Source organism: Chionomys nivalis, chromosome 7, assembly GCF_950005125.1.
Source record: "Chionomys nivalis chromosome 7, mChiNiv1.1, whole genome shotgun sequence".
Lineage (NCBI taxonomy): Eukaryota > Metazoa > Chordata > Mammalia > Rodentia > Cricetidae > Chionomys > Chionomys nivalis.
Window position 1 is genome coordinate 11,825,848 of NC_080092.1, and position 14,745 is coordinate 11,840,592.

The 14,745-nt window shown below is 53.0% G+C and overlaps 1 protein-coding gene across 1 annotated transcript; it reads left to right on the forward strand.

The window, feature by feature from the left end:
* Window positions 1-5,650: 5,650 nt before the first annotated feature.
* LOC130877711 (serine protease 27) lies at window positions 5,651-14,199 on the forward strand. The gene is made up of 6 exons (XM_057775230.1): window positions 5,651-5,705; window positions 9,667-9,693; window positions 10,417-10,579; window positions 11,844-12,115; window positions 12,528-12,697; window positions 13,200-14,199. Exons 1-6 carry the CDS (start codon window positions 5,651-5,653, stop codon window positions 13,491-13,493), a joined length of 981 nt encoding a protein of 326 aa, XP_057631213.1. The 3' UTR covers window positions 13,494-14,199.
* The last annotated feature ends 546 nt before the right edge of the window (window positions 14,200-14,745 follow it).

Genomic DNA, 14,745 nt, shown 5'->3' on the forward strand with positions numbered 1-14,745 from the left:
GGCTGGAACACAGCTTTTATAGTCCCCTCAGGCTAAAACGACAATGCAGAGGCCCAGTTCGTGATGATGCCAGCCTTGCATGCCAGGAACTCCTAAATCAGCATCCCAGCTGTGACCATTGCCCTCCAGAGTCCAGGATTTGCTACTCTGGAATTCCCCTCTGGAAACTTCTGCACCTCTGGTTAGGCTGTTTTCTATAGCCTTCCTCTTCTGCTTACTTTTTCCTCTTCGTTCCTTTGGTTGGAGACTGTCTTTCCTCAATAGTTCCAAGTTCAATGGCTGTCAAGAATAGCGTGTAGATGGTGGGGTAAAGGTGTGGGGAGCTTCATGCATGAAATGGTCTCATACGTGCCTGAGAGAGTGACTTCTCATTTCTCAGCACCCTCCTCTCTGTTCCATTAAAAACTCCTGCCCCAAGGGCCAATCAAGGATGCATGCCTTGGAATTGTCCACACCAATAGGGTGGAAGAGTGCTCCTCTAAAGCTGGGATTCCCTGAGGAGAGTCCAGGCAGCAGCATATTCACAACTGGGGATGGAGCAATCATCTCAGAGTCCTGAGCTTGCAGGCACTCCAGAGATAGGCAGTGACCCTGGAGGGAGGATGGGCACAGTCACTGTGTCCTGTAGCTGGAGGACCACAAGAAGTCCCCCACCATGACCACCCACCATACCCCCAAGTCTAGGCTGGATTCCTGTCACTTGCTCTTGAAAGGGAGTCACATGACTTCAGAACTGCTAGGCAAGGCCAGACACTGTGCAGCCTTTCCTTTGGGGTGCTTCTGCTACCACTGTTATGAAATCACATTTTCTTGGTCACGTGTGGTGGTGCACATCTGTAACCCTGGTACTCGAGAAGTTGAGGTGGGGGCTGCCATGAGTTTGAGGCCAATCTGGGCTACATAATGAGTACCAAGTCGGGACTACATAGTAAGATATTGTCAGTTGTGTGGGACGCACCTTTAAGCCCAGCACCCAGCACCCAGGAGACTGAGACAGGTGGATGGATCTCTGTGAGTTTAAGGCCAGCCTGGTTCTACAGAGAGAGAGTTCCAGGACAGCCAGGTCTACACAGCGAAATCCTGTGGAAGGGAAGAAGGAAGGAAGGAAGGAAGGAAGGAAGGAAGGAAGGAAGGAAGGGAGGGAGGGAGGGAGGGAGGGAGGGAGGGAGGGAGGGAGGGGAGGGAGGGAGGGAGGGGGGAGGGAGGGAGGGAGGAAGGAAAGAAGGGAGGAAGGGAGGGAGGGAGGGAGGGAGGGAGGAAGGAAGGAAGGGAGGAAGGAAAGAAGGGAGGAAGGGAGGGAGGGAGGGAGGGAGGGAGGAAGGAAGGAAGGAAGGAAGGAAGGAAGGAAGGAAGGAAGGAAGGAAGGAAGGAGAGAAGGAATGAAGCAAAGGGCTGGAGAAATGGCTTGGCACTTAAGAGTGCTTGTTGCTCTTTCAAAGGACCCAAGTTTGGTTCCCAGCACCCACATCTGATGTAACTGCCTGTAACTCCAGTTCCAGGAAATTCAACTCCCTCTTTTAGCCTGAGCACTTGCCCATGTGTGACACACACACAGACACACATATAAAATAAAAATAAATCTAATCTTTTTATGGTTGTACTTTTTTTTTTTTTTTTTTTTTGGTTTTTCGAGACAGGGTTTCTCTGTGGTTTTGGAGCCTGTCCTGGAACTAGCTCTTGTAGACCAGGCTGGTCTCGAACTCACAGAGATCCGCCTGCCTCTGCCTCCCGAGTGCTGGGATTAAAGGCGTGCGCCACAACCGCCCGGCTGGTTGTACTTTTTGTAATTCTGTTTTTCTTCCTTCATTCCTTTTTTCCTTTTTCTTTCTTTCCCTCCTTTTTGACTTTTTGTCAAAGGTAGGGTCTCTCTAGTCTCTCTATGTAGCCCTGGCTGTCCTGAAACTTGCTCTGTAGTCCAGGCTGACCTCAAACTCACAGAAATCCACCTGCCTCTGCCTTGCAAGTGCTGAGATTAAAGATGTGCTCTTCCACACCAAGTTTTGTTTTGTTTTGGAGATAGGGTTTCAGGTACCCATGGCTGGCCTTCAGCTCCGTGCTAGAGTTACCTTGAATGTCTAATCCTCCTGCTTCTGTCTCCCCAGTGCTGGAATTCCAGGTTTGCACTATCACACCTGATCTACGCCAGGGCTTTATGCATGCTCCTCAAAGACTCTACCAACCAAGCAGGGCGGTGGTGGCGCACGCCTTTAATCCCAGCACTCGGGAGGCAGAGGCAGGTGGATCTCTGTGAGTTCGAGGCCAGCCTGGTCTAGAAGAGCTAGTTCCAGGACAGGAACCAAAAACCAGCCACGCTCCCAGCTCTTTGCTTCTCATTTTCCCTGTATCACGAGTATTTGTGTTTATTCACTTTTCATAGAAATAGCATTTTTATAAATCTGATTCAGAGAGTGTACTTATCTTTTAAGATTTATTTTATGTATATAAGTGCTCTATTGACTTTATTCCAGAAGAGGACATCAGATACCAGTGTAGATGGTTGTGAGCCACCATGTGGTTGCTGGGAATTGAATTTAGGACTTCTGGAAGAGCAGCCAGTGTTCTTAACCAGTGAGTCATCTCTCCAATCCCTCAGAGGTTGTATTTAAAACAAAACAATTTGTTTTTTGTTTTGTCTGAGTCAGGGAAGGTCTCACTATATAGCCCCCAAAATCTTGGTTTTCTGATTCTTCTGCTTCAGCCTTCTGATTGCTATAATTACAGGCAGGTTTAGTTTTGCAAAAGTACTATCTTTTGTCAAAATATGTTTTCATAGCCGGGCGGTGGTGGCGCACGCCTTTAATCCCAGCACTCGGGAGGCAGAGACAGGCGGATCTCTGTGAGTTTGAGACCAGCCTGGTCTACAAGAGCTAGTTCCAGGACAGGCTCCAAAACCACAGAGAAACCCTGTCTCGAAAAACCAAAAAAAAAAAAAAAAACACATAACCCTTTCTCAAGATAAACAGCAGTTCCCCAAGGCCGGGCCGTGCTCACCCTCTGACCCACTTCCCCGCAGCCTTGCCTTGTAGCCGTCTTCCAGGCTTTGCTAGCCTGTAGGTGACAGCCGAGGTCCCTTTGCTATGGCTTTGATTTGCATCACCTTAATTACTAAGGCGAAGATTTCCCAGCACATGTGTTAGCCAAATTAGCTTCCTCCCCGTCACCTTGTCTATGTCCTTAACCTGTTCTACCTTTCAGATTCAGTGGGCTTTGTGTTGCTTGTTTTCTGACTCATTTCTCCGAGCGCTTTGAGTAACAAAGAAGTCATTACCCATATTTCCTATGTGGGCCATAGCTCTTTTCTACCATAGCTACTTGACTTCTAACCTCAGAAGATGCCCTGGAGGACCAGTGAGCTGGCTCAGCAGAAAAGGGGGTTTTCTGCCAAGCCTGTGGCCTGAGTCTGTCCCTGGAATCCATATGGTGGAAGGAGCGAGCTGACTGCTGCAAGTTGTCCTGTGGCTGCCTCCTCCCCCAACCAACACGTGAGCACACACCCTTCTTGAACACACACTAAATTAATAAATGTAATGATTTAAAGAAAAAATTCAAAATGCCCCAAAGAGCTCTTAATATTAGGAGAGACTTGATTGGACCCCTTCACTTCCTCTGTGTGGGGAAGTGTGTAGGAGACATGTGGCTTTTTGCTGTTGCCCATGGTCACCGGCTATGTGCTCTCAGCCTCTGCTCCAGGACAGTCCACCCAAGGCTGCTCGGGTGTAGCCGGGGACTGGCTCACGCTCATTTCTGTTGCTCATTTCACTTCACGGCAGAGTTGTGTGGAAAGCAATTGCGTTTAGAAGAGAGAAGAGGGAGAAGAGAACTAGAAGCGCTCCAAGGGGAAGCCCTTAGCTTCAAAAGATCAGAGACGGCCTCAGAGGTAGGGTGGATTGATCGCTGTCTGTCTGTCTGATGTGAGGCCACCCAGTCGCTGTGAAACACTTAACACAACTTACGATTAGAAGTTCCCTCAAACTTAAGGGTCTTCCTGACATGTCCATGGTGCAGGGTGAGCCCTTTCTTCTCCTCTGCACCCTGTTCCTAAAACTCTTGGGCATCTGTGTGCTCTCATCCAATCCTTTCAGGACAAACGCTGGAAAGAACGAGCAAATCAATAGTGACACATGACTTTAATCCTAGCACTAGGGAGGCAGAAGCAGTGGAACCTCCATGAGTTCTAGGCTAACCTGGTCTACCCAGTGAGTTCCAGCCTGGCCTGTCTCAAAAACAAAACAAAAACAAACAAACAAGGAATGAACGAACGAACGAACAAATGGATGTGTGAACTCAGAGTCCTCTCTTCTCACGGCTTGGTCTTTCAGTATCAGAGGAGCCCCATGCCTGAGCACCCACCCGGGGACTGCGGGAACATGATTGTATAGGAGTTGTAGAGAAGGTGGCAGCCTCTGGGGAAGTCCTGCATGTGAATTCCGCCACCTCCAGGGAACAGGGGCCCTGGAAGAGCAGACACTTGTGGCTTAGGGACAGGCACAGCGGAAGGGACCGCGCAGGAGTGGCGACAGCCACCAGAGGGCAGCACTGCACAGCAAGCCCGGCAGACCGAGACCACAGCACTCCGTGACCCTGCGCTACCCTTTTGATCCTCGGACCGCCCCTGGCTCACACCTACAGGGTGAATCGCTGCACACCCTCCTCACCAACGGGGAAACCGAGGCGGGGCTCGTCTGCCCCCCCACCACCACCACCACCGCTGTCCTGCTCCGTTCCCTGGTCTGGCGGGATCTGCTGTGAGACATCCAGAATCTGGTCCTGCACCCAGTCTGTGGTCTAGAGGGAGTGGCCTCCTGAACCTCGAATCCAGCTAGGTCTGATGTCAGTCTCGTGCCCCAAATAACTTCCTCCTAGGGACACTTCCGCCGCGGCCGCACGTCCCGGAGCCCGGCGGACGCACCCAGGGCAGGAACCGGACAGCCATCCTACCAGTCACTATGCCGCCTTCCCAGAAGTGCTCTTGTCACGCCCTGAAGGTGCACCTCCAGACTTGGGGGATGGGGGGATCCTATGCCCTGAGCCAATCCGCAGATGGGTGTGCTGGTCCAGGAGCGTGGGTGGGGGGCGCAGGGGCTCAGTCGAGGTCCCCCTTTCTTAGTTGAACTAGCAACCTGACCTTGGTCCTTCAATGTCAATGTTTATTACCCAACAGTGTAAACCCCACTCACCTTATAAACCCCAACCACCTTAGGTCACTGATGTCAGATAAAAAGTAGGTGCTCAACAGATATCAAAGGAATGAATGAATGAATTAATGAATGAATGAAATGGAAGGCCTCTGGATAGAGTAGACTTTGCCAGCTTAAGTGGGCCCTACGGTCACTTGAGGGGGCAGCTAATAGTGGGGCCTTTCGGTCAGCTCGTGTAGGAGAGGGATATCTTGCTACCAGAATCCTGAAGTGTCCAGAGTAAGGGGTCTGGCCCCTGGGGTTCAGGGCCGGGTCATGGAGTTGGTGTTCTGGGCACCTCCTTCCTCCTGAAGAGGCACTGGGCAGGCAGGGTTGACAGGTTGGGTTGCATAGCCGAGCTGACACTCATCTCCAGCATAAAACCTCACTTCATGGAGCCTGCACCTCCGTAGCACTAGGGAGAGCTCCTGCCACCGCTGACCAGGGCTCTACCAACCACCCAGCCAGAGAACATGAGGCAGCCCCACATCCCTGCCCTGCTGCTGCTGCCGCTGCTGCTGAGATCTGGTGAGTTGCATCCAAGGGCAGGCAGTCCCCCAGCCACAGCTCTGGAGGGGCCCCTCTGTGCTGCTCTGAGCACCAACTGAGCGCCCCCCCCCCAACTCCTGGGCCTGCCTGAGTCTAAAAGAAACCTCCTCATCTCAGTGACGGGCTTCCCAGAGAATATACTCCGGTTCCAGATATTCCACCTGGGGGACCTGGCTGGGGGCCTGTGGGAAGGCATGACAGAGCATGTAGCCATGGCCCCTCAGGGCCTCTCAAGGACCCCAAGGCTAGAGCCACCACCCTCATCTTCCTGGGGCTCTCGGTGTGCCATGCTCTGATTTGGGGGCTCCCCTAGAGGCCTATCTTCCTGTTCTACAAAGGAAGAGACAAAGACTCCATGCCTCTAGGACTTGAACCCAAGCCTGCGGGCTTTCATGTCCCTGGGCTTATGTGAACTGGGGTTGCCATCTGAGCCAGGGAGTCTTCAGAGTCTGAGGCTCAGCAGAGAGCTGGGGACAAGGGCTGCAGACTGCAGAGGGGCCCAGCCTATAGAGGCAAAAGCGGTGCCCTACCCATCCTGAGCAGGGGTCAGCAAGTTCTAGCCAGGTGCTCCGCCAGGCAGGTCCTTCCCTGTGGGCCGGGCTTCTCTCTACCAGGGAAACTCTCCCACATTCCTAGGCCAGATGGGCCAGCCCAGCAGCCGCCACACTTCCCTGTCCTCAGTTCACCTCCCTGGGACAAACCAAGTCACCTCAAATCATGCTTCAGCCCGGGCTCAAGAGATAGGAGGACATTTGGTGGGCATCTCTGCAGTGATGCCCTCCCTCCCCAACGTCACCGAACGTTTCTGTCCATGGTCTCTAGCAGCAAGGACAATGGCACCGAAAGCCCATTTCCACTGGGTGTGACATGTTAGCAGCTCCCGTGGGTGGATCAATCGAGGTCACTGCCAGAGTAGAAACGGCAGTCTGCCTTTGGCTCGCATACAGCTGCAACCGAGGCTGGACCCCTGAGTGACTTACTCACGTCAGCCCAGGGTAACCAGCATCCCAGTAGTCCTCTGACTGGTCCTGCCTAGTTTCTTAGACCTCAGTGGCTCTGTATCAGCTGCAGGGACCTGGAGCCCAGGGGGGGCATAGACTAACACCCTGGCTGAACCCCTACCACTGACAGGGTGTTTCTCTATCCCTGCACAGTTTCTGTGCTCGGGTCCCTAGAGGTAAATTTTACCTCCATAGAGCTCCAGGGCCTGAGCTCTGGGTGCGATCAGATGCCCTAGTGAAGGGCAGAGAGCTCAGAGGGGCAGTGAGGGTTCCAAGACACACAATACAACTGGGGGCAGCTTCCATTGGAGTCGACCCTTGAGTGGACCTCAGTCTACACTAGGACTGCGGAGACGGGGAGCCTCAGCCTGCAAGGACTAAGCTGCGGCAGAGACAGAGGGGTACAGGTCAGGAGACTGGCAGGAGGGAAAATGCACAGAAGGTTCTTGTGAGCTCCTTGCGGGACGAGACGGGAGAGTTTTGCAGTGCGTGTGTCCTTGAGGACAGAGGGCAGCGAGGCTAGGCAGCATTGCAAGCTGACTCTTCAGGCCTGGAGAGCAGGTCCAGCAGAGTTCTAATAAGTGTGTGTGTGGGGGGGGGAGTCTCTGGTCACATTTGCATTTTATTTTTTATTTTTATTTTGGTTTTTCAAGACAAGGTTTCTCTGTGTAGAACTCTCCGTAGACCAGGCTGGCTTCAAACTCACAGAGATCCGCCTGCCACTGCCTCTTAAGTGCTGGGATTAAAGGCGTGCGCCACCACCACCCGGCTTTATTATATTTGTATGTATTGCTTTGTCTGTCTTTTCCTCTCTGTCTGTCTCTCCGCCTGTCTCTCTGTCTGTCTGTCTGTCTGTCTGTCTATCTCTCTCTCTCTCTCTCTCTCTCACACACACACACACACACATACTCTCTCTGTGTGTGTTAAGTGTACGCAGTTATCTTTGGAGACCAGAAGGGGTTGTTGGATCCCCTGGGTACTGGGAACTGAACTGGAATCCTCTATAAAAGCAGCAAATGTTCTTATCCAATGAGACATCTCTCCAGTCTCCAGCCCTTTGTTTATTTATTTATTTAATATAGTTTTTATTTTACTTGTATAAATGTTTTATTTGCATGTATGCATGTGCACATAATGCCAAGGGAGGTCAGAAAAGTGTGTTGAATTCGCTGGAACTGGAATTACAGGCTAGGAACTGAACCCAGGTCCTCTGCAGGAACACCAAGTGCTCTCAGTCGCTGAGCCATTTTATTTGAGACAACACAGAGAGCCTCAACTGACCAGGTCGTCATTGTACAGCTCAGTCTGGCCTTAGACTCCATGCAATCCTCCTGCCTCGGCCTCTTGTGTGGGACATGCTGGGATAACAGCTATGAGCCACTACACCTTATACATTTGCACCCTGTGAAAACAGCTCACAGGTCAGAAGTCCCGAGCACAGTCTGTCTCCTGTGACCACTGCAGACGCCCCTGTGAGAAGAACCTGGTCCTGTCCTGAGCAGTAACTACCTCCCGTCCCCCTATGTCCTGGTTACATTTCTGGCACCTTGATAAAATATCAAGACAAAAAGTAACTCAGGGGAGACAGGGCTTATTTTAGCTCACTACTGCAGGTGACAATCCATCATTTCAGGGCAACAGGAACTTGAAACGGCTGATCACATCCAGAGCCAAGAGTAGGAGGAATGGATGGATGGATGCGTACTCCTTGTATGTAGCTTAGTTTCTTCACTCTTAATCAGTTCAGGACTAACCTACCCCCGTGCCTAGGGAATGGTGCCGCCCACCATGGGCTGGGGCTTCACACATCAATTAATTAAGACAATTCCCCATGATGTATCCACATGCCAGCCCAAGTAGATTATTGAGACTCTGTTTCCAGGTGACTCCAGCTTCTATCATCTAACCACACACACAGCCAACAGACAGCTGCACCCTTCCCCATTGTCAAGGCCACACTCTGGATTTTGTCCCCCAGTAGCATTGAGAATTGCACAACTGGGAGCTACACAAGGAAGCGTCCTGTGACATTAAGGGCTCTGGGCGCCGCTGGCCATGTGTGGCTCAGCCTGGCCATTTGCTGTCCCTGTGACATTTAGCATCCTGAAGTGGGTTTCCTTTTCATCCTTTCCTCTGGGCTCAATTGCTGGGGCTTAGAAAAATGTGGCCATCAAGGTGGAGACCTCACCCAGTTCTGACAGACCTGCCCACAGGAGCAACAACCAGGAGAGTAAGCTAAAGCTAAAAGTCGGGTTGCCTGAGCTTGAACCCGAGTCTGAAATGGAGCCAATGGGGATTGGGTGAAAAGCTGAGCAGTACGTAGGTGTGGGTGCTGGAGCCCTCAGACCTGCCCTATCCTCCTCCCTGTTTGTCCCCTCACTTTGATGGTGGTGCAGTAGAGGGTCATGGTTAGCAAGAGGGCCCAGTCCTCAGGAATATAGAGTATTGGGAGGTTGCCCCCTGATCTTTGCCAGGCCAACTCAACCCCCTTGAGAGCAGAGAGTGGCCATGAGTGTCTGGACCTCAGTTGGACTTGGGGAGAAGTTGAAGGAGACCTGCTCATTCTGAAAGACTGCAAGGAGGGCCCTGATGTATCCATGTGTGGAAGCGGCCTCCAGGGTTTCTTGCCATCCAGAGCTGAGGCACTAGTGGGTGAAGAGGGGGAGGGAGACCCCACGGCTCTAGAATTTGAGGTTCATGCACTGTTCCCATTCCATACTGTAAGGCAAGAACAAGGGTGCGGGGTGGAGGAAGGGATCCCCATGTGGACAAGGAGAGTGGAGGCCTGGACCAAGCAGGGAGGTCAACCCATTCAGCCATAGTGCTAGCTTTCCTGGTTGTTCTCCTTGTCCTCAGAGGACTCTGATAAGGCAAGAAGCAGGGAGGAACAGACGTTGGCTTGGCAAAGTTGCCTGATGCCCCCTTTTCCCCACTTCCAGGGACTGAAGGGGTCAGAGCTCTGAGAGGTAAGAGGGGTCAACTGAGATGGAGGAGGGGCTGGACACAGAAGGAGAGGAGAGGAGGGGAGGGAGGGCGAGAGGGCAGGAGAGAGGGAGGGAGAGAGAGGGAGGGAGAAAGGGAGGAAGGGAGAGCAGGGAGGAAGGGAGAGAGGAAGGGAGAGAGGAAGGGAGGAGGGAGGGAGGGAGGGAGGGAGGGAGGGAGGGAGGGAGGGAGGGAGGGAGGGAGGGAGGGAGGGACAGCAGAAAAGCCAGACGGAAGTGGCGGAGCAGAACTCCAAGAGGCAGTGGAGGAAGAAATCTCCCATATATCAGCAAAACAAGACATGGTGGAAATACCAGGATGGGGACACCTTATCTGCTGTACCATGACTGTACCCCTGTCCCATCAGCCTGTAGAAGACATGATATGTGACCATCCTTCAGGAACCCATGCGTCCAGCTCTGGGATGGGAATTTTCCATGTCATTTCAACCTTTCTGACCCCAACTTGGGTCTTGTCACCTCGTCATAAATGAGAAGACCAAGGTCTATGGGAAGTGAGAACCAGAAAGGGTCAGGCTGAATCAAAAGTCAGCTGTACTGGGGCCTCTTATCTACTAATGTTCTGAGTGGCCCAGGGGCCAGAAAGGCCTGGACACTGACAGAAAGTGAGAGCTGGCATGTGGGTTGGGGATGGAGTTGAAGCCATGGCAGGCCCTTCCCTCAGAGAGTGCTTCCATGTTCCCCCAGCCTGCGGGCACCCAAGGATGTTCAACCGGATGGTTGGTGGGGAGGACGCCTTAGAAGGCGAGTGGCCCTGGCAGGTCAGCATCCAGCGCAATGGGACCCACTTCTGTGGGGGCAGTCTCATCGCACCAACATGGGTCCTCACCGCTGCACACTGCTTCTCCAAGTAAGTGACCCCGGCCCTTTCGGCTTCTCACCAATGGCAGGGACAAGACAAGCTGCACATAACTGTTCAGTGCCACAGACAGCGCTGGCATCAGCCTCCCACCCCCATCCCCCCACCTCAGCCTTGTTCAATAACACCCAGTCTTCCAAAATTTTCCTTCAGGGACCTGCAGAGAAACCCAGTGGTTAAGAGCATTGACTATTCTTGCGGAGGAGCAAGGTTCAACTCCTCACACCCACATGGTGGCTCACAACTGTCTACATTTCAAGTTCCAGGAGAGCCAATATCCTCTTCTGGCCTCAGCAGGCTCCAGGCATGCACACGGTGCATTGACACACATGCAGGCAAAACATCCATGCACATAATATTAAACATTTTTCCTTAGGCCCAGCTCTAGGTCTTGATGCTGCAGCCACTGCCATAGCCCCTGCTCGACCAGCTGCTCTGCCCGTGCCACCTGGGGTCCTGTCCCTACAAATGCGACAGGCACTCGCGACACACCACACACCTCCCTTGTCTCATGCTCCCCGACCTCAAATCCAGATCTCTCTCTCTGGACCTTGGGTATCAGCTAAGCCCAGGATTTGGAAGAGACTGTCCCTCCTCCTCACCCTAAGATCACCTAAGAGGACTCCCAGCTCGCACATCCGTGTGAAACAGCCCTAGAATCTCAGGCTCCCCAAATCTCAGGACCTCCTTCTTCATACATCTGCAATCCCCTTTTCCCTTATTACTGTGTGCTGGGCGGCGCTTGCGTCATGATGGGCACGAGGACGTCAGAAGACGACTTTCAGGCTTCCCCTTTCACTACGGGTTTTGCTGACAGAACTCCGGCTTTTAGGCTTGTGTAGAAAGCACTTTCACCTGCCAAGCGAGCCTGCCTGCCTCTGCGATTATTTAAAAAATCCCATGCTTCTCTTAGAAACTCAGGCTCTGAGGTGGCCGACCTGGGGATCCAGAGGCAGGGCTCGGCCTCACTGTACTCCAAATGGATGTATGTACTAGAACAGGCTTTTCAGGTAGTCTGTGCTCCCATCTTATGAATGAGGAAACTGAGGACAGAAAACTTGTTAGGTCACTTAGCCAAGGTCACCCGGTAGCCAGGGAGAGCTGGGAATTAAAGGTGGGTGATCGTCGGTTTCTATAGTCTTTAACATGGAGATGACATGGTTGGGAATGCAGAGAGGTGTCAGATACTGCAGCAGACCAGAAAAACCTGCCCCTGTAGGGAGGAGGGTACTCACAAGTCTGCTCTTTCCATCAGCACTTCAGACATGTCCATATACCAAGTCCTGCTGGGGGCTCTGCAGCTGCAGCAGCCAGGACCACACGCCCTGTACGTCCGTGTGAAGCGGGTGGAAAGCAACCCCCAGTACCAAGGCATGGCCTCCAGTGCCGACGTGGCTCTGGTGGAGCTGCAGGTGCCTGTGACTTTCACCAATCACATCCTTCCTGTGTGTCTGCCCGACCCCTCCATCGTCTTTGAGCCGGGCATGAAGTGCTGGGTCACTGGCTGGGGCAGCCCCAGTGAACAAGGTGAGGGGACCGAGGAAGGGGAGGAGGAAAGGGGATGTGGCTGAAGAAAGGTCAGGACAGCTGGGCAGTCGTGACACATAATCCCAGCACTCGGGAGGCAGAGGCAGGGGGATCTCTGTGAGTTCGAGGTCTGGTCTACAGAGTGAGTTCCAGGACAGCCTTCCTGTTGACGGTGGTGTACACAGTCTCTGCTCACATGGTAGGGCAAGGCTAAATGGAGCAGGTGCTGTAGGACGAGCGGCTGTGCACGTGGGAGAGGGAAGGGGAGGCAAGCAGGGCTGGTGCTGATGAGGGAAGAAACGGTCTACGAAGTTCTGAGGAGACCCAGGGAGGGATAGAGCCAGCTGTGGTTCCTGAGAGCCCAGAACCTCAGGACTGTCCCCCCAAGCTGCAGGCTTCCTTTCCTCCCCAGACCGACTGCCCAACCCACGGATCCTGCAGAAACTTGCTGTGCCCATCATTGACACGCCCAGGTGCAACCTGCTGTACAGCAGAGATGCGGAGTCTGACTTCCAGCTCAAAACCATCAAGGATGACATGCTGTGTGCAGGCTTTGCAGAGGGCAAGAAGGACGCCTGTAAGGTAGGGTGGGAGGGCAAGCCACTGGAGCAGGGGCGCTCAACCATCCAACCACTTAATACAGTTCCTCATGTGGTGGTGACCCCACCACAAATTCTCCATTGCTCCTTCATAGCTGTAATTATGCTAGTAATGAACAGTAGTGTAAATATCTGAACTGCAGATGGTCTTAGGCGACCCCTGTGGAAGGGTTGTTCAACCCCCAAAGGGGTCGCCACCCACAGGCTGAGAACCACTGCACCAGAGGGAGCTAAGCCCAGGCAAAGGGCAGGCTGTGGTTCCGGTAGCTGAAATGAGACGAGTGAGTCTTGGATCTGAAATGGGGCCCCAAAAGCTACGTTTTTAGCATACGCCACACTGGGTATATGCCACGACAGGCAAGTTGGGGCATCACAGCAAGGGGAGAGCTTGCTGAAGAAGTCCTGGAAGGGGTTCTGTGATGAGCACATGAAGGCACCTTTGTGAGGCCAAGGTGGGTTCTGATTGGCCCTCTGCTTCCCCATAGGGTGACTCTGGAGGCCCCTTGGTGTGCCTTGTGGACCAGTCATGGGTGCAGGCTGGGGTGATCAGTTGGGGAGAAGGCTGTGCCCGCCGGAACCGCCCAGGTGTCTACATCCGTGTCACTTCCCATCACAAATGGATACACCACATCATTCCAGAACTGAAGTTTCAGGGCAGGGCCAGCAGTCAGCAGCAGCGAAGAGACCCTCGAGGTTTGCGGCACTGGGGGAGCTCTGCACCCTGCCTGGCTGCCCACGCAGTCATGCTAACCCTGGTAGTTATGCTCAGCATCCTCTGAGCTCGCCCAGGACTGGCAGGTGGCAACCTCCCCACTGGACATTTGTAAATAGCTCCCCCCCATCTAATATGTTAGCTACTTTTATTTATGCTCACTTCCAGAAAAAAAGTGTCACGGCCCATCCAGGGATCCCTGCATGGCACTAGGGGCTGACAAGCTCTGAACTGGGAAGATTTAGAGGAGACCCCGGCAGGCACACCCAGGCTACAACGTTCCTGACTGCTCACCACCCTGAATACCAATGGTTTTCCCGTTCCTGCACCGTGGACAGTTGACAAACACTGGTGGGAAGCAGGTCACAAGATGCCAAGCGCTTCAGTAGGAACCATGCGGATGATGGGGGGACATATGGGGGCACAGCCTCCTTCCCCAATCCCACTTCTCTATCACCATCACACAAATCTAAGGGCCACCTAGGACCTGTGCATTCTCGTAACACTCAAGAACCTTTACTTCATGTTCTTCCTTGATCTCTGAGAATCCTCTTCTACTGGTCCATCCCTTAACCTTAAACTTCCCACTCTCTAGTAAGAAGTAGGGAGTGGGAGGGGCCAGGCACACACAAACCATGCTCTCCTCACACCGAGTCACACATGTGTATTCTTTGCACATCCATCCACGTGCTCACACGGGCAAGCATGTCTCAGGCGGAGCAGGCACTGTTATGGACTGAATGGGTGACCCTCAGGTGTGACGATGTGTACCTTTGTCCCAACACTGGGGAGGCAGAGGCATGGGGAGTTCTATGAACTTGAGGCTAGCCAAGGCTACATTGTGAGATCCTGTCTCAGAGAAGAAAATAAAACATGGAATTGATCACTTAGCACTTGCTATATACCAAACAAACATTAGGAATCTCCTAGGGCTCCACTCCCTACTGGCCACTGGCTCTGAGGATGGGCTGTTTGCTGAGTTCCTTCTCTAGACCATGTTGAATATCTGGTCTAAGAATGGCTGGTTACTCTCCTACTCTAGAGAGGAAAACTAGAGTCCAGACAAGGGTGCAGGGCAGACTGTGGGGATGCTGAGGACACCCCAAGAGCAAGCTCTGGGCCATCATGGTTGGGAAGTGCTGGCCTGAGTCTCACAGGCATGAGACTAACCCCAGCATGACTGCCATCTACCTTAGGAAGCAGGGGTCTGCCCAAAGGTGCTGGGTGATGCTGTTGCTACCCATGCATTCAGACAGCTGACACCTGGGCCCATGGGCACCAGCCAACCAGAGGTGTGGTCATGCTCCAAGTGGCACTCT

Bases quoted from the DNA above. Each gene is read 5' to 3' on its own strand.
- LOC130877711 (XM_057775230.1), top strand. From the start codon at position 5,651: ATGAGGCAGCCCCACATCCCTGCCCTGCTGCTGCTGCCGCTGCTGCTG. The intron at 5,706-9,666 runs GTGAGTTGCATC...CCCCACTTCCAG, and splicing joins GCCGCTGCTGCTGAGATCTG to GGACTGAAGGGGTCAGAGCT. The intron at 9,694-10,416 runs GTAAGAGGGGTC...ATGTTCCCCCAG, and splicing joins AGGGGTCAGAGCTCTGAGAG to CCTGCGGGCACCCAAGGATG.